The 18,297-nt window shown below is 39.4% G+C and overlaps 1 protein-coding gene across 13 annotated transcripts in view; it reads right to left on the bottom strand.

The window, feature by feature from the left end:
* Window positions 1-18,297, bottom strand: part of ablim3 (actin binding LIM protein family, member 3) — a 106,010-nt gene that overhangs the window by 53,240 nt on the left and 34,473 nt on the right. For all 13 annotated transcript variants that reach the window (XM_038281236.1, XM_038281238.1, XM_038281240.1 and 10 more), the window contains exons 3-4: window positions 12,427-12,610; window positions 671-786 (exon numbers count right to left, since the gene is read on the bottom strand). In XM_038281236.1, coding sequence (XP_038137164.1) covers window positions 671-786; window positions 12,427-12,610 — 300 coding nt within the window. The remainder of the gene's footprint in view (window positions 1-670; window positions 787-12,426; window positions 12,611-18,297) is intronic.

Below are 18,297 nucleotides of genomic sequence, written 5' to 3'. Positions count from 1 at the left end.
GACGGAATATTTATATTAGCATATAAAAAAAGCTAATTTCAAGAAAGGCGTTTTTAAATGAGTTAAATTTCATAGTCTACTCCATCATATTCCAGTCTTTTAGAAAAAGAGGTTCATATTTATTGTTCTCACTTCCCCCTCGCAGTGTTTGTTCTTAACGTGGTGATAAACGCCGTACCTGGGGAGCTGTTTGGCTTCCATTTGACTAAATAGAGCAATCTGGGACACACAGTTATTCATTGCAATTTCACCATCTGTTTAAACTGCACAAACTGTGAGAGGCAGCAGGCTGTCTGTCTGCCACATTTAAACAATTCATTCTCAGTGACTGTGCATCATCTTAAAACCTCCCCTCACTGCTTTCTACTTGGGAGCTTTTTTCAATGGTAAGAGAAGGTAAAAAATGAGCCCCTGAATGTAAATCACATGACAGATGTAAACTCCTCTACCTGCTGAGTGTTGACAATACTTAATAAATGTTGAATTTACCACTGTTGAGTGATTATAAGATGCCAGATCAATAAGAAAGGGCCTGATAAATGACTTGGCAGCCACTCGATTTAGCTAAATTAAGCAAGAAGGACCTCTCAAGCCCAGCGTGTTTGGATGAAGCAGACTGCAGCGTCTGGTGGGATTAAACAGAACAGACAGAGCAAGGCAGACAACTCACGGCTGGGTCCGTGGATCTTGATGGGCTCATTTGACTTGACAAGTGTGTGGGAGCACTGCTGGCAGACGCAATCCTTTCCGCTGAACGTCACCTTGTCTCCGATCGGGAACGGTTTGCTGATGGAAAAACATTAAATAAAATGAAGATTAGTGGCTTTATATTACCAGATAAAATGCTTAGAGGAATCATACATTTACATCAAGGGGGACGACACGTGGAAACAAATGACAGGAGGAGAGCGTCTGCTGACTGGAAGGCCGTAATGCCGCTGACACCGGCTGAAAGCCGTCTGATGTCTTTTGCGGGGCTGAAAACGCTTTTGCAAACAGTCGTCACGACGGGTTAATCGGAGGTTGGTTGTGACGGCAGCACCTGGCTTCTCTGTGATTAAAGAGGCGATAATGTGACGCTACCACGGGTCTCTGAAAAGGAAAACCGGCTCTCTAGCTGAGAATAAAACTTATTAGCGAGGACAGCGTGGAGCGCATGCTAATCCTAAACGCCTGTTTCTCGCAGTCTCCAGTAGCTGTCTGCTTTACTCAATCCCTGCACATATGTTACCACTAGGTCTCTGTTTGCTCCATGGCTCTAAGCTACTCTCCAATAAATCAGTGTAAAGACATGCATGTGTGTATGCGCTAACAACATGACAGCAAGACAACGTCCATAAAATCCCCTTTTCTATTGCATGTTTTAACTCCCTTTCTTCTCCTGCGTAAAAAAGACACATTTCTTTGATTTCTTTATGACTAGATAGGATAAAAGAATGAATAGGGAGCTAAAAGGCTTAGAGAAGGCCGTTTAAAAGGCAGACGACAGTAATCCTTTTACTTCCCTGCTGAGGCCTGAAGCCAAAGCCCCAAAGGAAGGCTTGAGTCTCCAGCAAGATGTTCGCAGAGAGGCCGGTAAAAGCTCTATGTCCAGATTATGCAATAGATGAGATCTCTGCAACTTTCTTCTCCATCATACTTCGTCTGATCCTTGTTGGGTTTCTTTCTGTTGTTTGACTCTAAAAAGGGCGACATTCATGCATAAAACAGAAAGGAGCGAACAAGCGAGTGGAGCAGATAAGCCAGCAGGGACACTCCAGGAAAGAAATGAATCAATAAAGACCTTGGTGCACACTTGTCAGGTTCAATTTGCATGTTTTATTTAAGCCAAAACAAGGCTTTGCTTTGGTCCCTCTCTATAAAACCTGGAACTCAACGCTATTTCTGACATTTTGAATTGAAAAAACTTCCCGGATGGGAAGCAAAATGTCTTAAAACTTGGAAACAAAGTCCAGTGGATTGTTTTTTTAAACTTTTTTGGGAATGACTATGACCTGGAATCTTGACTGAGAATCTTGACTATGACTGAGAATCTTCATCAGCATACACACAAAAAACATTCTACATAAACTTCTGTTTATATTTCAAGATTAACCAACAGTTTAAACAACCTCAAAATATTTTTCCCATTCTTTAAATAACAGTTCAAAATAATTCAAAGTGGACTAAGATCATCTATCAGTCTTAAATCCGTTGAAGCTGTTAACAGGTTTTCCTGAATCATTGACTTGTTTTTAGCTCCTTTGATATCAAAGCTAACGAGCATCTCTGTGGTTGCTTGAGGAAAGCATTCCCACTAATCCTAAAGCTGCAACCGATGTCATTCACTGTGGTGATTGTTTGTTTCAGGTAATAAAGGATGCTTTCCTGAGTCTACTGCATGTTGGCCAGAAAGTTCACAATTGCTTTTTGGTTTCAAATTTTTATCCAAGTTCTAAAACTATTTTCAATGTTTCCCCCTAAAATAAACCAACAAGCTAAAGAAAAATCTGCTGTTGAAGATTCTCAGTCATCAAGGTCATAATCGTTCCCAAAGAAATAAAAAAACAATCCACTGGACTTTGTTTGCAAGTTTGAAGACATTTCGCTTGAAGACATTTCGCTTCCAATCCAGGAAGCTTTTTCAATTCAAAATGTCAGAAATAGCGTTGAGTTCCAGGCTTTAAACAGGAGCCCAACAAGGCCATGCAAATTGAACTGGACGAATGGGTCCACCGTTTTGGAATGGGGTCATTTGGCTTCTTTTGTTAATCTGCAATGCCCCATACCTGTATATGTCTCTGAAATGGGGTCGTTGAAGTGAATTGTTGGCCTGGCTGAATAGGCAAGGTCTTTAGGGCCAACCAATCTTAAAGTCGTAGGGAAACGGCTGTTCTAAAAATTGCAGTTCCAAATTCTCCCGAGTGGTGCCCAACTTTACACGAGTGAATAAAGTGAATGTGATTGGTCGATTATCAAGGGGGCGGGATTGTTGTGGCGGAAGGGTCGCGAGCAAGTTTGATTTTGCTTGTTTTTCGGAAGCATCTTGCTAACCAGTAGGCAACTTAGCGCTAGCAGGTTCCAATTGGGAAATTCCATTGGGACCAAGTAGCACTAAATTGGTGGCTTAGAAACGACACTGTCAAGGAACGCTATGGACAGCGGAAACATGCAAGAGGAGGAGAGTTTAGTGTCGGAGGTCGTGGATGAGTCTCCTCCGTCATACATTTTTTATTTAGAGGAGGGAAGCGAGGACGAAGATGTTGTGGAAGAGGACACCAGGGCGGCAGAAGCTTGGTTTGGTGTAGAAGGCTTACAGCCGTACAGGTTTGAGCCCTTGCCTCGCAACGCTGCCAGTTCTGTTAGCTCTACGCCTGCCGAAGACACAAACGTCCATCCCCGTGAACACTGGGACGCAACTCAGTGGGAAAGGACATGATTCTTATTTCGTATTTCAACCGTTGCGTATATTAGCTTAGACATATAAATCAAGATGCTATGACAAAAAAAAAATTATCAAGAGGGCGGGATTGTTTTGGTGGAACGTTCGCAAGCATGTTAGATTGTGGCCGGTTTCTCAGAAGAATCTTGCTAACCAGTTAGCTACTTAGTGCAAGTAGGTTCCCATTCCATTGAGACCAAGTAGCACTAAATTAGTGACTTAGCAAAAACACTGTGAAGGAACGCTATGGACAGCGGAAACATGCAAGAGGACATCCAAGAATTTGCTCTTCAACTCTACACCTGTAACAGTCACCACTACTCTTGGGAGATTCTTATTTCAACCTTTGCGTATATTAACTACGACATATGAAACCAGATGATATGACCGAAAAGATTTGATTGACAGATGATTGTTGATATATGATTGGCCGAATTTAGGTGTTCAGGCTGACGTATAACTTTTCTTACAGAGACCTTTTGGGAAAATATCATTGGATAAAGAGTACATTTATATATATGTTTCAGCCAGAACGATTAAACATTTAAAGATGACTTCCCTACAACTTTAAACAGAGGGGGTGGACAGCTTTCAAAACCCTACAGTGCACAATTGAGTCGATCCCTTCCCGCTATCATCGCAACCCCAACCCTTTTACAGGGGAACAGTAGACCTCGCCTATTAAGCCAGGCCAACAATTTCCTTTAACGACGCCCTTTCAGATACATAGACAGGTACGGGGCATTTCAGGGTAAAAAAATAAGCCAAATGACCCCCATTCCAAAGGGGTGGACCGGTTCGTTCATCCATTAAAATTTTCATGTTTTCCAAACAACAACAAGGCGTTGTTTGGCTGCTATATAAAACCTGGAACTCAGCGATATTTCATTGAATTGAAAAAGCTTCCTGGACGGGAAGCGAAACGTCTTCAAACTTAGAAACAAAGTCTAGTTGACTGTTTTTATCTGATTTGGATCCCTAAAAGGTTAATCTTGGGTTTGCATTCTGAACAGATATTACACTTTTACCACGAAGCGCTATCTAGTCTGACATTAAGAGTTAAATCTGCTGTGATGGTGCAGAAAATTCCTGCCTTTGACCTTGTCTTCACCTGCGTTACTCTCACTCCCTGAAGACACTCCTGCCTTGTCAGCCTTTCTCAGCCCTTTAAAAATGTTCTCTTATTACATATTTAATGCTACTACTTTAAAAAAAAATCTTTTTACCACAAAAAGGGAAGTTATTTCTATCATTTTATGAAAAGCCTGGTAGCTTTTTTAAAAGACATTACCGCTAAAAGGGATCTGCTTCTTTTCAGGCTGATATTTTAATGACGAAGCGGAAACAGCAGGTGAGTGTTTAGAAGATGACGAGAGGAATAACGGGAATTATGAAAGACAGGGAGAAGAAAGGCAGTGAAGGGAGCACGAGTAGAGATGGTGAGCAAAGAGACAGCAGAGAATTTAACCCAGAGGCTTCTAGTTGTCTCTTCCAGTTCACTGTTCTCATCACCCTGTCACCACCCGGACTGCTCCGCTGACTGTCGCTGCTCGCAACATGGAGTTTTTTCTTTTTTTCCCCTCCCTTTTGACCACAGCTAGCGGGCTGAGCGCCATCGTCAAACAGATCTGTGACAAGAGGAAAATACTACTCGCCTGGAGGGGGGGGGGGAAACTGGAGATCACCCAATGGGAAACTTATTACACTTCAAAACAGACATGGGTGCTTTAAGGTACATTGGGAGGACGACAGATAACTGGCTTTGCAGAAAGACATAAAAAAATCGATTGTGGTAACACTTAATTTTTTATTTTTTATTGAGATAGAGAACCTAGATACCTTTTGTGGCTGTTGTTTGTTGTTATTACACATTCTTACAAAAAAGGAACATTGGAATAGTTCAGAACATGGAGGAAACAACAAATAAACATTTCTTTATAAAGGTCAGAACAGTCTGATCTTGAGTCATCGATAGTTGATTAAAATGATCGAACACTTTTTCTTCCAGCATTTTTTTTTTGCATGCGCCTCCAGATATAAACCAGGGTCACCCTCGATTTTATTTTGTTAAAAAGATCTAAATGACTTTTTTCCCACCCAAAAATAGTAAGTGTACTGAAATATAATGTGTTAAAGTTTAATAATGTATAAATACCTTAAAATCCTTTCTGTTTTCAGTCGATCTGCATCTGATATGGGATCTTATGCTACTTCCAGGAGCTAACGTTTTCAGATTTGGATTTTAACATAAATGTAGTCTTTTTGAGTTTTATGTTTTCCTTTCGTTAATTTATATTATATAGAGTTGGGGTCACCAACGCGGTGCCCGTGGGCATCAAGGTGCCCTCAAGGACCACATTGGGGGCCCTCAGAGTCTTCTAAATAAAGAACAGCTCACCAGTGGGCTAAGTTTGAAATGTGATTTTGTTCTGTTGCTCTTCTTTTTAATCATTTATACAGATTTAAAAAATGACAATGTCTAAATAAACTTAGAAATTAACAGAAACAATAAAAATAGGTTGATAATGTACAAAGTTTAGGCTAACGCCAACCCTTGCAGCTCATGGGTCAGTAATGGTCGCCCTTCCTACGTCTCGGTACCCTTGAAGTGGCCCTCAGCCTTAAAAAGGTTGGTGACCCCTGATATAGAGCATAATCTAAAGAAAGAAACAACTACAGTAAAAGGCAGATAAAGATGGTTTAATCATATTTTACCAGACTGCTCTGGTAAAATATGATAAAGCACCAAAATTATCTCACAAAAGTCATACTTTTTTTTTAAAGATTTGTATTAACATTCTTTAGAGAGTTAAGGATAGAAATAAGTAATTTTAGTACCATAATTACATTATTTATGGACACCCGATGTATATCTGTTTGCGCATGCGCAGGACGGATTGTGCATCCTGAACGGATCGGGTGGAGACAGTGGGGTTTGAACTCAGAACCTCAGGATTCCAACCTCTCTCCCCAAAGCAGGCATCAGTGTGCAGGGTCTTGCCTAAGGACCTACACTGGCACCTCATTTCCCCCAGCTGGGCTGCGAACCCAGACTTAACACTTGACCTAGCCAGCCGCTAACACTGAGGTTGGCAGCCCTATCAAACATCAAACACTGTCTAATATGTAACGAAATAACATCCACAATATTAACGATCCGGATTGTCAGATTAGCATTAAAATGCACCAATTTCCTAATAAGATCAATGTTTTGGAAGTTGAGGCACACAGCGCCGCCGTTCCACCAAACAAAAACTCCAGAATTTAGCTTAAACACATTTTTAAAGCTTTGATAACTTGTTAAAAAGGATCATAATAAGATGAAACAAATTTATTTATTGTGGACTTAAACTAGGACCCTTTTCAACATACTGGCCCTGGGCTCCGCAGGAAGTAACAATCAAAAACACAGAACACTGTTACAAACTGTTCAGCAAGAAAAGTCACTATTAGCTGTCCTAAAAGTCCTAAAACTGTTGTGCTGTTCAGGTGTGTTTAAAACTCCCTGTTCAGACAATGATACCATAAAGTGCTGTAATGGATTCTAGTCACCTGTAAGCAGAGATGGGAAGTAACGAAGTACAAATACTTCGTACTCAAGTAGATTTTTCTGATATTTTTACTTTACTACTTATTTTTATGGCGACTTTTTACTTCTACTCCTTACATTTTTACACAAATATCTGCACTTTCTACTCCTTACATTTTAAAAAATTGGCTCGTTACTTTAGTTTTGAATCATTTCAATGGAGTTACCGTTATTATTTTTCACGTCATCAATACCAAATTCAATCTAATTGGATGGGAATCTACGTTGCATTTGACGCACCACTACAAGATGAATCGACAGATTCGGCGGTATTCATTGGCGGCAAATCATTGCAGCTTGGTGGCGGTGGCGTTAGCATAGTAGCATGGACGACGAGATGATTGAAAATGAACACAACGGAGATCTAGTCCTATTGGCAGACATCCATTTAAAATGTAGGCAACGGCATGAAAAAAGGGGTTTCTACTTTTACTTTTATACTTTAAGTAAATTTACAAGCCTGTACTTTGTTACTTTTACTTGAGTAAAGAAGTTTAATCAGTACTTCCACTTTTACCAGAGTATTTTTTAACACAAGTACCTGTACTTATACTCAAGTACGGAAAGTGAGTACTTTTGCCATCTCTGCTTGTAAGCTATCGACTATCTTCTAAGGACTTGTATCAACCATACAGGCTGGTTAATATGCTTGATTCATCCATGTTGCATACAGAAATGAGCCAAAACAAACATTTACTGCACAGCGCTTGGAGCATTTTATTTCTTTTGAGGCTCTCTGTATCTAATAATCTGATCAACTACAGGGGGCACTTCAGGGCACAGAATGCAAGAGTGAATTTAAAGAAGTCAGAGGACTGAATTTTCACACAGCACCATAGTGCATTGCTGTATCTGTTATACTTTAGAACGGCTATACAGTAGCAGCCATTCAAATCGGCCCTTCCCAGTCAAACGCCAGCCGAATGGCAGCCAACTTCCATTAACTGGAGGGACCCTCTCCTTCTCCTGGCCGTGCATATTTTTTTACTTTGACTCCACCATTTCACTGAATTATGGGGTCTGACCAGGAGATTACACTTCTCTTTAGAGCTTAATGTCCACTAACGTGACAGAAAGAATATTTTTGTACAAATATTAATGTTTGAAAAAGGACTTGTAGGGGACCAGCCAAGGATCAGCCAAGGGCTCATCAAGGAAAGTGGGGACATTTTGAATGGCTACTACTGTAAACTTTTGTTACAACCCTCTACACAGTGTCTCAATTACATCAGCTGTTATAGACCCCTGCTAAGGAAATCTATAATCTAATCTCTGAGTTTTCCAGTTGGATATCATTTCATACTCAGATGATAGGCTACTTTAAGGTTTAAAGTCCTTAAATTTAGTCATCCTCGTTGTGCTGCTGGATTTCTAAAAGGAATGGGTGGTCATGAGACAGAAAACAGACTCATGATTCATGAGGAGAATAAAACATTTCTTATTCAGTGTCTCAACAATATGCTCCTTGTTCTTTTATCAGGCTATTATCACCAAGGGAGCTGATTAGATTCCCATGGACATACACAGAGCACTGAAAAAGGCAAGTGAGGAGCACATGACACACTTTTATCGCCTCTTTATAAAATCTTAAGTGAGTATTTGAGCAAATAAACTTTTAAATTCTTTTTTTTCTTTTCACAACCACACGCTTTTATGTTTTAGAAGCAGTTATTCTATGGGGTGGATCATCAAAAACAAGTTTATAATTCTAATATAAAAAAAAAATTTGAGATTTTTTTTTGTTTTTCATCCCTCAACTAAACACAAAAAAGCCCCCATGGGGCCTTTGCCTTCATCTAAAAATAGATTATGCCTTCAAAGCAACCATCCAATTCTAACTAATGAGAAAGGTAGATGTATTCATGTGGTAAAACATAAAAATGTAAGCCCAGGCTAAACCTTTTTAGGAATCTAGATCAGATGGGTTTAGTTTTTTAAGCTTGTTGGTTTATTTCTGCAAAGGGAAACAGTTTTATAACATTAACAAAAAGGGGCCAAACTGGACTTTAAAGAAACATTTAGAATTCAAACTTCTGAAAGTACTTTAAATACAAAATGATTACATTCTGTTTAATAAATTATCTGTGTTTTTAATTAAGTGTAATTTTCATGTGAATGTGCTTTACTGGAGGCATCCATGTTTGTCAAAGAACACTACTGCCACCTACTGGTTTGTGACGTCACGGTGCGGTATCGGCTGTTGATCAAGTCCCAGTGCTGTATCTGGTGTTTGTCACAACGCGCTATTATCCAAGTCATGTTGAAAACATTCTTCTTCCAAATGTTGGCTACATATTACGGGTTTTTTCTCTGGCCAGAAGTTCGATGGCAAATCCTCCCTCTTCAAGTTGGCGATCCAACGACCAACCCGTCCGTGGAGGATCAGGAATCAGAAAGGTGGAATAACTCTTTTTTTCCCTTTTACCCGATGTATTCCAGCATCCAGCTGCCATGCACGTGGGCATTGTCAGTTTCACTATAGCTCTGGTGAATTTCAATGGTGAAGTCCTCTGGAAATCTTCAATAATTGTTGTTGATTGCAGATGTGTCTAGTAGTTCCCATTGATTTAGCTTGTAAAGCGGGGAGAATGGCGCTAGGCTTACCGCACCGTGACGTCACTGCTGGAAGATGGCAGGAGGGAGGGGCTACTATATGTGGGCAAAAATGGCCGCTCCAAGACTCAGAGATCGTGATGAAAATATTATTTGAATTTTTTTAACTGATTACAGCTAAATTCATTAAATCACTGTAAACGTATAAGTTTAAGTTATAAATAATGATCCGTTGATTATTCCTTACTGACCGGACTTTTCCTCTAAACCCTGTTGTGAACGTCCAGAGGAAAATAGAATTCACAAAACAGTTGTCTATGCAGGAGTTGTAGTAACAATACAGGGTTAAAATAAATCTATAAAGTCTATCAAACCCATTACAAATATGCACAGAAAGATACGTGATCAGATGACACCAAAATTAACTTTTGTTTTATTTTGTTTTGTTTGAAAAATGCTTTGTGCAATCTTAAAAAAAAAAGCGACAAAGCAGGCCTCTATTTTTGACTAGTTTTTTCTATGTTTAAATATATGATGACCAAAATATCGTTATTAAGCATATAGTTAACCCTTTATAGGGCAAGTTGATCACTTGCATAACCCTTAAAAAATAGAGCCCCCTCCATCCCTCAGTGAGGTCTAGAAGCACAAGATCTATATCCAGCATTATTTGGGCATTTGACCACTTAGATGAGTCTTTGAATGATATATTGCCTACTGCAAATTAAATAAAAAAATAAATTAAAAAAGGTAAAAAGTAAAATAAAGAGTCAAAAAGTCAAGAAAAAAAAGTAAAAAGCCAATTGAAAAGTTAATAAGCCTAGTTAACAATTATATTTAGGTATATAAACTAAAAAATGTAACTCCCAGTATCAGCCTTACAGCCTCTAAGGTTAGTTTGTAAAAAAAAAAAAAAGTGTTTCTTTGTGTTTTTCATAAATTTCTCATAGAAGCACTTATTTTTGTTATTTTTCTTAATATATTTGGGCAAGTTGGCGTTTCTTGTTATTACACTGATATTCATTTTTGCCATCAAAATGTTCCAAAGGTAATAAGGTCCTGGATTCAAATAACACTATTGGCTTCAAATGTGGGTTTTCAAAGGATTTCACTGAGTGCCCTAAAAAGGGTTAAGCTTATTTCATGAGGTTGTTGGTATTTTTGGTTTTATACTAAAAAGTAGGGGTGGAACGGTTCACAAAATCCACGGTTCGGTTCGGTTCACGGTTTCATGGTCACGGTTTTCGGTTCGGTATATGTTGATTGTTACACTGGAAAAAAATCGAAATCTAGATAAGCTGTTTTTTCTTAAAATAATTGTATTTGTTCTTGGATTTAGTAGATAAAAGAGATATTTTGCCAGTGGAACAAGACAATTTACACTTACAATAAGAAAACAATTGCATTGTCTTATTTCAGGTGCATTTTATCAAATTTTCTTATTTTAAGAGCAAAAATACTCATTCCATTGGCAAACTATCTCATTTACCTAGCCAAATTAAGGGTAAATATACTTAATTTAAGACATTTCTACTTATTTTTAGATCCTTTTTCCAGTGTACCCCGAAATCCCATAAAAATGGCGGTCTGGAGCGCAGCGGGGCGAGCGCTGACGGAGTATGTGGGATTTCGGGGTTAGCATGACATGTTGGTCATGTTGCTGTTATCATAAACAAAACCTGTTGCACAATGCTTGCACACTGTTGCACTTTTATCCCCAACTTTCTTCCCGCCGTCATCGTTGGTCACTCTAAATGCAAAGTGGTCCCATACAGCAGACTTATACTGCAAAAAATCTAAATCTAGATAATTAATTTTTTCTTAAAATAAGTGCATTTGTTCTTGAATTGAGGAGGTAAAAGAGACATTTTGCCAATGGAACAAGACAATTTACACTTAATATATGAAAACACATTTGCATTAATTCAAGAAATTTTTACTTATTTTTAGATAATTTTTGCAGTGTATAAAGTGCTGCTGGCGCTTCTTCACTGGAAAAATGATCTAGAAATAAGCAAAAATTTCTTTAATGAAGTGTATTTACCCTTAATTTGAGTAGGTAAATGAGATAGTTTGCCAATGGAATGAGTATTTTTGCTCTTAAAATAAGATAATTCAATAAAATGCACTTCAAATAAGACAATACAATTGTGTTTTCTTATTTCAAATCTAAAAAATATTGTTTCATTGGCAAAATTTCTCTTTTATCTCCTCAATTCAAGAACAAATGCACTTATTTTAAGAAAAAATGACTTATCTAGATTTCCATTTTTTCCAGTCTTCCAACTCCTGTTCTTTCCCACTCGCCATTCCCACACAATTCTCCACAACAACTGATTTTTTTTCTGCTACACCCGGCTACGCTGCTTCGCTTCTTCTTCTTCTTGTTTACTACTGGTGGTTGGCTTTGGTCGCAGTACCGCCACCTTCTGCTCTGGAGTGTAAACGCTTCGCCTATGAGAAAAAGGAGCAGCGCATGAACCGAACGCAACACACGCGAACCGAACCGAGACAGTCGAACCAAACGGTTCGGACGGTTTTTACAACCGGTTCCATCCCTACTAAAAAGGGAATAAAATTTTTTAAAAGTTTTATGAATTTACATCATTTTGACAAATCAACACTAGTTGTAGATGTGTGAGTCTGAATATTTTATTATTCAATTGGTGATACAGCATAGGAGAATTTAATTATAGAACAATGTATTTACTGAGTCAAAAAAACAAACAAAAAAACATAAATAAGTTGCAAATTACCGATCCAGTTATTAATAATAAAGGTTTCTACTAATCAGCCCAAGTAGGAGGAACCTTAAGGGGGGAAGAATATATGTTGGCGTGTGGTGAAAACTGTGACTACATACCTGCACACACTGCAGACAAAGCACTTAGGGTGGTAGGCGCGTCCCAGAGCGGAGACCACCTCTCCAGTGATGAAGCTGTTGCAGCGGTCACAGCGTGTGCCGTATAAACGCTGGTAGTCTGCTGTGCAAATGTATTCGCCCTTCTTCTGGAAGAAGCCCGACCGTGCCAGGTCACAGTTACAGACTGAGGGGAAAAGAATCGAGACACATTCAAACACCTAAGTGGCAATAAAGAAAGAATTGAAAAATTGTTTTTCTATTTTTTAACATTTCACTGTCTGTCTGTTGGTTTCTGTCCTCTGCTGACTGTATTTCCACATGGCTGCTAAGGAAGTTATTTCATTCCAGAGAGCAATGAGCCAATTTGTTCTGATGGGAATATAATGGTATAATCAGAGGGAAAGTAATTTGGCTCAGAACAATGCAAGGAGTCAAAACAGTAAACATCAACCAAAAACACATTAAATACTGCTGAGAAAGACAAAGAAATCACTGCAGACACAAAGAGTAAACGCTCAGTTCATATATGCATATATTATACCCTACATTCACACTAAGATTTGTAACATAGAGTGACTGTTTAACAGCATGGATGCATTTTAACAGATTACTGTTTGAATAACTTTGAAATCAAATGTGAGATCTTGGCAGATTTCTTTCCAGATTCCACCATGAACAGAATCAGAAATAAATCTGGATCCAGGCTCAAAATGAGCACCTTGATATGTGCTTGAGAATGGCTTAGTCTCCATTTAAACCCAGGTTTAAAGCCTTGCAGGGCAGCCTAAAGCCCACTGCCAACATTAAGACAGAAAAAAGAAAAAAAAAACAATCCGGTCAGTTCAGGTGATTTATAAAATATGTGAATCAGGAAATTATCTATATACCAAACAATGTTTTTTTTCTCTACTTCAGCAAACACATGATTTTTTTAAAATATTTTTTATTTAAAAATAAAAATTCAACGTATAACGTGGATGCATAAAAATCTCATTTTATTTCAGTGTTAAATTCTGCTTAAAGACTGATAGGGCGACAGTGGCGTTGGATGTAGGAGTTTGCCCTGAAATCGAAGGGTTGACGGTTCAAGCCCCGACTCCAACTTTCAGTGTCGTGTCCTTGGGCAAGACACTTCACCTGCATTGTCTACTGATGGTGGTCAGAGGGCCCGGTGGCGCCAGAGTACGGCAGCCCTGCTTCTGTCAGTGAGCCCCAGGGCAGCTGTGGCTACAATGTAGCTTGCCACCATCAGTGTGTGCATGAATGGGTGAATGAATGTAGTGTAAATCGCTTTGATCAAGTCTCCTGACTTGAATAAAGGCGCTATATAAGTACTAGGGATGGAACGGTTTATGAAAACTGTCCGAACCGTTCGGTTCGACTGTCTCGGTTCGGTTCACGTGTGTTGCGTCCGGTTCATGCGCTGCTACTTTTTCTTATCGGCGAAGCGATTACACTCCAGTGCAGAAGGTGGCGGTACTGCGACCAAAGCCAACCACCAGTAGTAAACAAGAAGAAGAAGAAGCGAAGCAGCGTAGCCGGGTGTAGCAGAAAAACATCAGTTGTTGTGGAGAATTGTGTGGGTATGGTGAGTGGGAAAGAACAGGAGTTGGAAGACGCGCCAGCAGCACTTTATAGGTCTGCTGTATGGGACCACTTTGCATTTAGAGTGACCTACGATGACGGCGGAAAGAAAGTTGTGGATAAAAGTGCAACATTGTGCAAGCATTGTGCAACACGTTGTGTTTATGCTAACAGCAACACGACCAATATGTCATGCTAACCCCGAAATCCCACATACTCCATCAGCGCTCCGCCCCGCTGCGCTCCAGACCGCCTGCACAAAGCAAAGCCTACAGCCTCCACTGTGGCTCCCGTCCGCTCCGCTCTGAGTTCCTTGGAGATCGTAGAGAGCATGCGCCAGATGATTAAATTCAAAGCAGCAAAACATGCGGAAATGATCCAGGGTTTCCGCGGATCATTAAAAATTATTAAAATTCATAAATTTTTTTGGGATTATGTCATTAATTTCATAAAAAAAAAAAAAAAAATTCATTAATTTTATACATTTTTTTATTTTTCGGTGTAACAATAAACATATACCGAACCGAACCGAAAACCATGACCACGAAACGGTGAACCGAACCGAACCGTGGATTTTGTGAACCGTTCCACCCCTAATAAGTAGATGCCATTTACCATTTAAAGTAACAGATTATAATAAAAACTGTCTCCGTTTTCTTTTTTCGGACCCCGCTGATTTTTAATTGGTTACCCCTAATTTAGAACAATAAAAGCAATGTTTTAGATTGGCCATCCCAAACAACCGTGAATAAGTAATGCTGCTGGAAAACCAAACCCTGTTAAACCAGTTCTTTCATCAGAAATGGGTCCAGATTCCACAACTCTAAGATTATGGGACAAAACCCAAAACCTTTAACTTATCCGATCTAAAATAAAGATAGAAGGAGACTTTAAGGACACATCTGAATAAAAAAAAAATCCAATTCCTATTTCAGACAATTCTCAAATTATAGATAATTTTTGCCTTGAACAGGATTTTAAACTGATTTAACGTATGCAGGACTGTAGGGGAAAAGGTAACAATATTCAATATAACATATAATGTTTATTACTGGAATAAAGAACATATAGACCAACTAAAATGCGCCTCTTCTAAATGACATTTTCCAGATGTTGTGCAGAATAAAGAGGCTGTGGCTTCCGCTCCTTCAGAGTCAGCTTTTTTAAGAGGCTGCTAGCAGGCAGCCAGTTCACACGCACGCATAAAACCCTTCAAAGGGCTTGCATTTAATCTTAAGCTGTTTGAGTGGATGGCATTGACTTAATAGTGTAATAAAAGATCAATGGCTACTTGCTTAAAAGAACATGAAACATGTTTCTCAGGAGAACATAAACACGTGAAATTATTGGTGATTAGGCAGCGCTGTGCAGAGTTAGAAAGATGAAACAGGACAGAAGGTACAAGGGCAGTAATAGAAGCTCCTTCTGGTTACTAATATGTCCTTCAATTAGGGTACAGTAGGTCCAGATATGGGGAAGCAATGGAGGAACGGAGCTGAATCAGTCTATAAAAATGTGTGGGTGTGCAAAGACCACATTTCCAAAACCACTGAGCAATGGCATGGAGCTTCAGAAAGTGCCCGTGCTGCGTTTTGTGCCAGACCAACTAAGGCTTTCACCAAGAACCAAAATCATAGGCTACCCAATCCTTCCAAGGGAATGTAAGAGCAGGGAAATATTTTCCACATCTATATTCTCTCTAAAAACTACAGTCTCCTGAAAAGACATTTCTTTAGCTTAAACACTGCTTTATTTTTTCCCTCTTCCCAACTTATTCTCATCCTTTTTATCTAAACAATTTGATATTACACTGCAAAAATGATCAAGAAATAAGTAAACATTTCTTAAATTAAGTGTATTCACCCTTAATTTGAGTAGGTACACTGCAAAAAATCTAAATCTAGATAAGTCATTTTTTTCTGAAAATACACTATATTGCCAAAAGTATTTGCTCACCTGCCTTGACTCACATATGAGCTTAAGTGACATCCCGTTCCTAATCCATAGGGTTCAATATGACGTCGGTCCACCCTTTGCAGCTAGAACAGCTTCAACTCTTCTGGGAAGGCTGTCCACAAGGTTTAGGAGTGTGTTTATGGGAATTTTTGACCATTCTTCCAGAAGCGCATTTGTGAGGTCGCACACTGATGTTGGACGAGAAGGCCTGGCTCTCAGTCTCCGCTCTAATTCATCCCAAAGGTGTTCTATCGGGTTGAGGTCAGGACTCTGTGCAGGCCAGTCAAGTTCATCCACACCAGACTCTGTCATCCATGTCTTTATGGACCTTGCTTTGTGCACTGGTGCACAGTCATGTTGGAAGAGGAAGGGGCCAGCTCCAAACTGTTCCCACAAAGTTGGGAGCATGGAATTGTCCAAAATGTCTTGGTATGCTGAAGCATTCAGAGTTCCTTTCACTGGAACTAAGGGGCCAAGCCCAGCTCCTGAAAAACAACCTCACACCATAATCCCCCCTCCACCAAACTTTACACTTGGCACAATGCAGTCAGACAAGTACCGTTCTCCTGGCAACCGCCAAACCCAGACCCGTCCATCAGATTGCCAGATGGAGAAGCGCGATTCGTCACTCCAGAGAACGCGTCTCCACTGCTCTAGAGTCCAGTGGCGGCGTGCTTTACACCACCGCATCCGACGCTTTGCATTGCACTTGGTGATGTATGGCTTGGATGCAGCTGCTCGACCATGGAAACCCATTCCATGAAGCTCTCTGCGCACTGTTCTTGAGCTAATCTGAAGGCCACATGAAGTTTGGAGGTCTGTAGTGATTGACTCTGCAGAAAGTTGGCGACCTCTTCGCACTATGCGCGTCAGCATCCGCTGACCCCGCTCCGTCAGTTTACGTGGCCTACCACTTCGTGGCTGAGTTGCTGTCGTTCCCAAACACTTCCATTTTCTTATAATACAGCTGACAGTTGACTGTGGAATATTTAGGAGCGAGGAAATTTCACGACTGGATTTGTTGCACAGGTGGCATCCTATCACAGTTCCACGCTGGAATTCACTGAGCTCCTGAGAGCGACCCATTCTTTCACAAATGTTTGTAAAAACAGTCTGCATGCCTAGGTGCTTGAATTTATACACCTGTGGCCATGGAAGTGATTGGAACACCTGATTCCAATAATTTGGATGGGTGAGCAAATACTTTTGGCAATATAGTGTAAGTGCATTTGTTCTTGAATTGAGGAGGTAAAAAAGACATTTTGCCAACGGAACAAGGCGATTTACACTTAAAATAAGAAAAAACAAATGCATTGTCTTATTTCAAGTGCATTTTATCTAATTATCTTATTTTAAGAGTAAAATTACTCATTCCATTGGCAAACTATCTCATTTACCTACTCAAATTCAGAGTGAATGCACTTAATTTAAGAAAATGTTACTTATTTCTAGATCGTTTTTGCAGTGTAAATGAGGTAGTTTGCCAATGGAATTAGTAATTTTACTCTTAAAATAAGATAATTAGATAATATGCACTTGAAATAAGACAATGCAATTGTATTTTCTTATTTTAAGTGTAAATTGTCTTGTTTCTTTGGCAAAATGTCTCTTTTATCTCCTCAATTCAAGAACAAATGCACTTATTTTGAGAAAAAATGAATTATCTAGATTCAGATTTTTTTGCAGTGTAGGGTTTTTTTATAAACTGGAATGAAGTGTCATACGCTGAATCTAATGTATAAAGGGTATTAGCATTTGGACACCTGGTCACATCACATCTGGTTGCTTCAGTCTGTTTAATCCGGATTGGAGGAACTGGATGAAGGGTTCACCTGTTGGCTGTTTCCTTATGACCGGATGATTGGCTGGAATCATCGCCAGGGACACCCTCTTTGCTCAGTTGCCAGGAGGATGTAAACCTTCCCTGGTTACCCTAGAGACAGCTGGGGCCCAGTCTGACTGATGTGGCGGCGGTGGTGTGGGCGGCACATTTGAAGGAGCGAACGGAGGCAGTAAACGCCCAAAACTCATCCCAATCTGGGACTAAAGGGAGCTAAATATGTTTTTTATTTGAATATAAGCATGTACACTGCAAAAGATTCTACATAAGTAATTTTTTCCTAATATAAGTGAATTTTTTCCTGAATTGAGGAGGAAAATGAGACATTTTGTCAATGGAACAAGACAATTACCATTTAAAACAAGAAAAATGCAATTGCATTGTCTTGTTTCAAGTGCATATTATCTAATTATCTTATTCTAAGAGTGAAAATACTCATCCTATTGGCAAACTGTCTCATTTACCTACTCAAATTAAGGAAAATACAATTA

This window comes from Cyprinodon tularosa, unplaced genomic scaffold (assembly GCF_016077235.1).
Source record: "Cyprinodon tularosa strain WSP-4 unplaced genomic scaffold, ASM1607723v1 ctg169, whole genome shotgun sequence".
Lineage (NCBI taxonomy): Eukaryota > Metazoa > Chordata > Actinopteri > Cyprinodontiformes > Cyprinodontidae > Cyprinodon > Cyprinodon tularosa.
The sequence above is the reverse complement of the archived record's forward strand: the minus strand, read 5'-3'. Positions and strand labels throughout refer to the sequence as shown.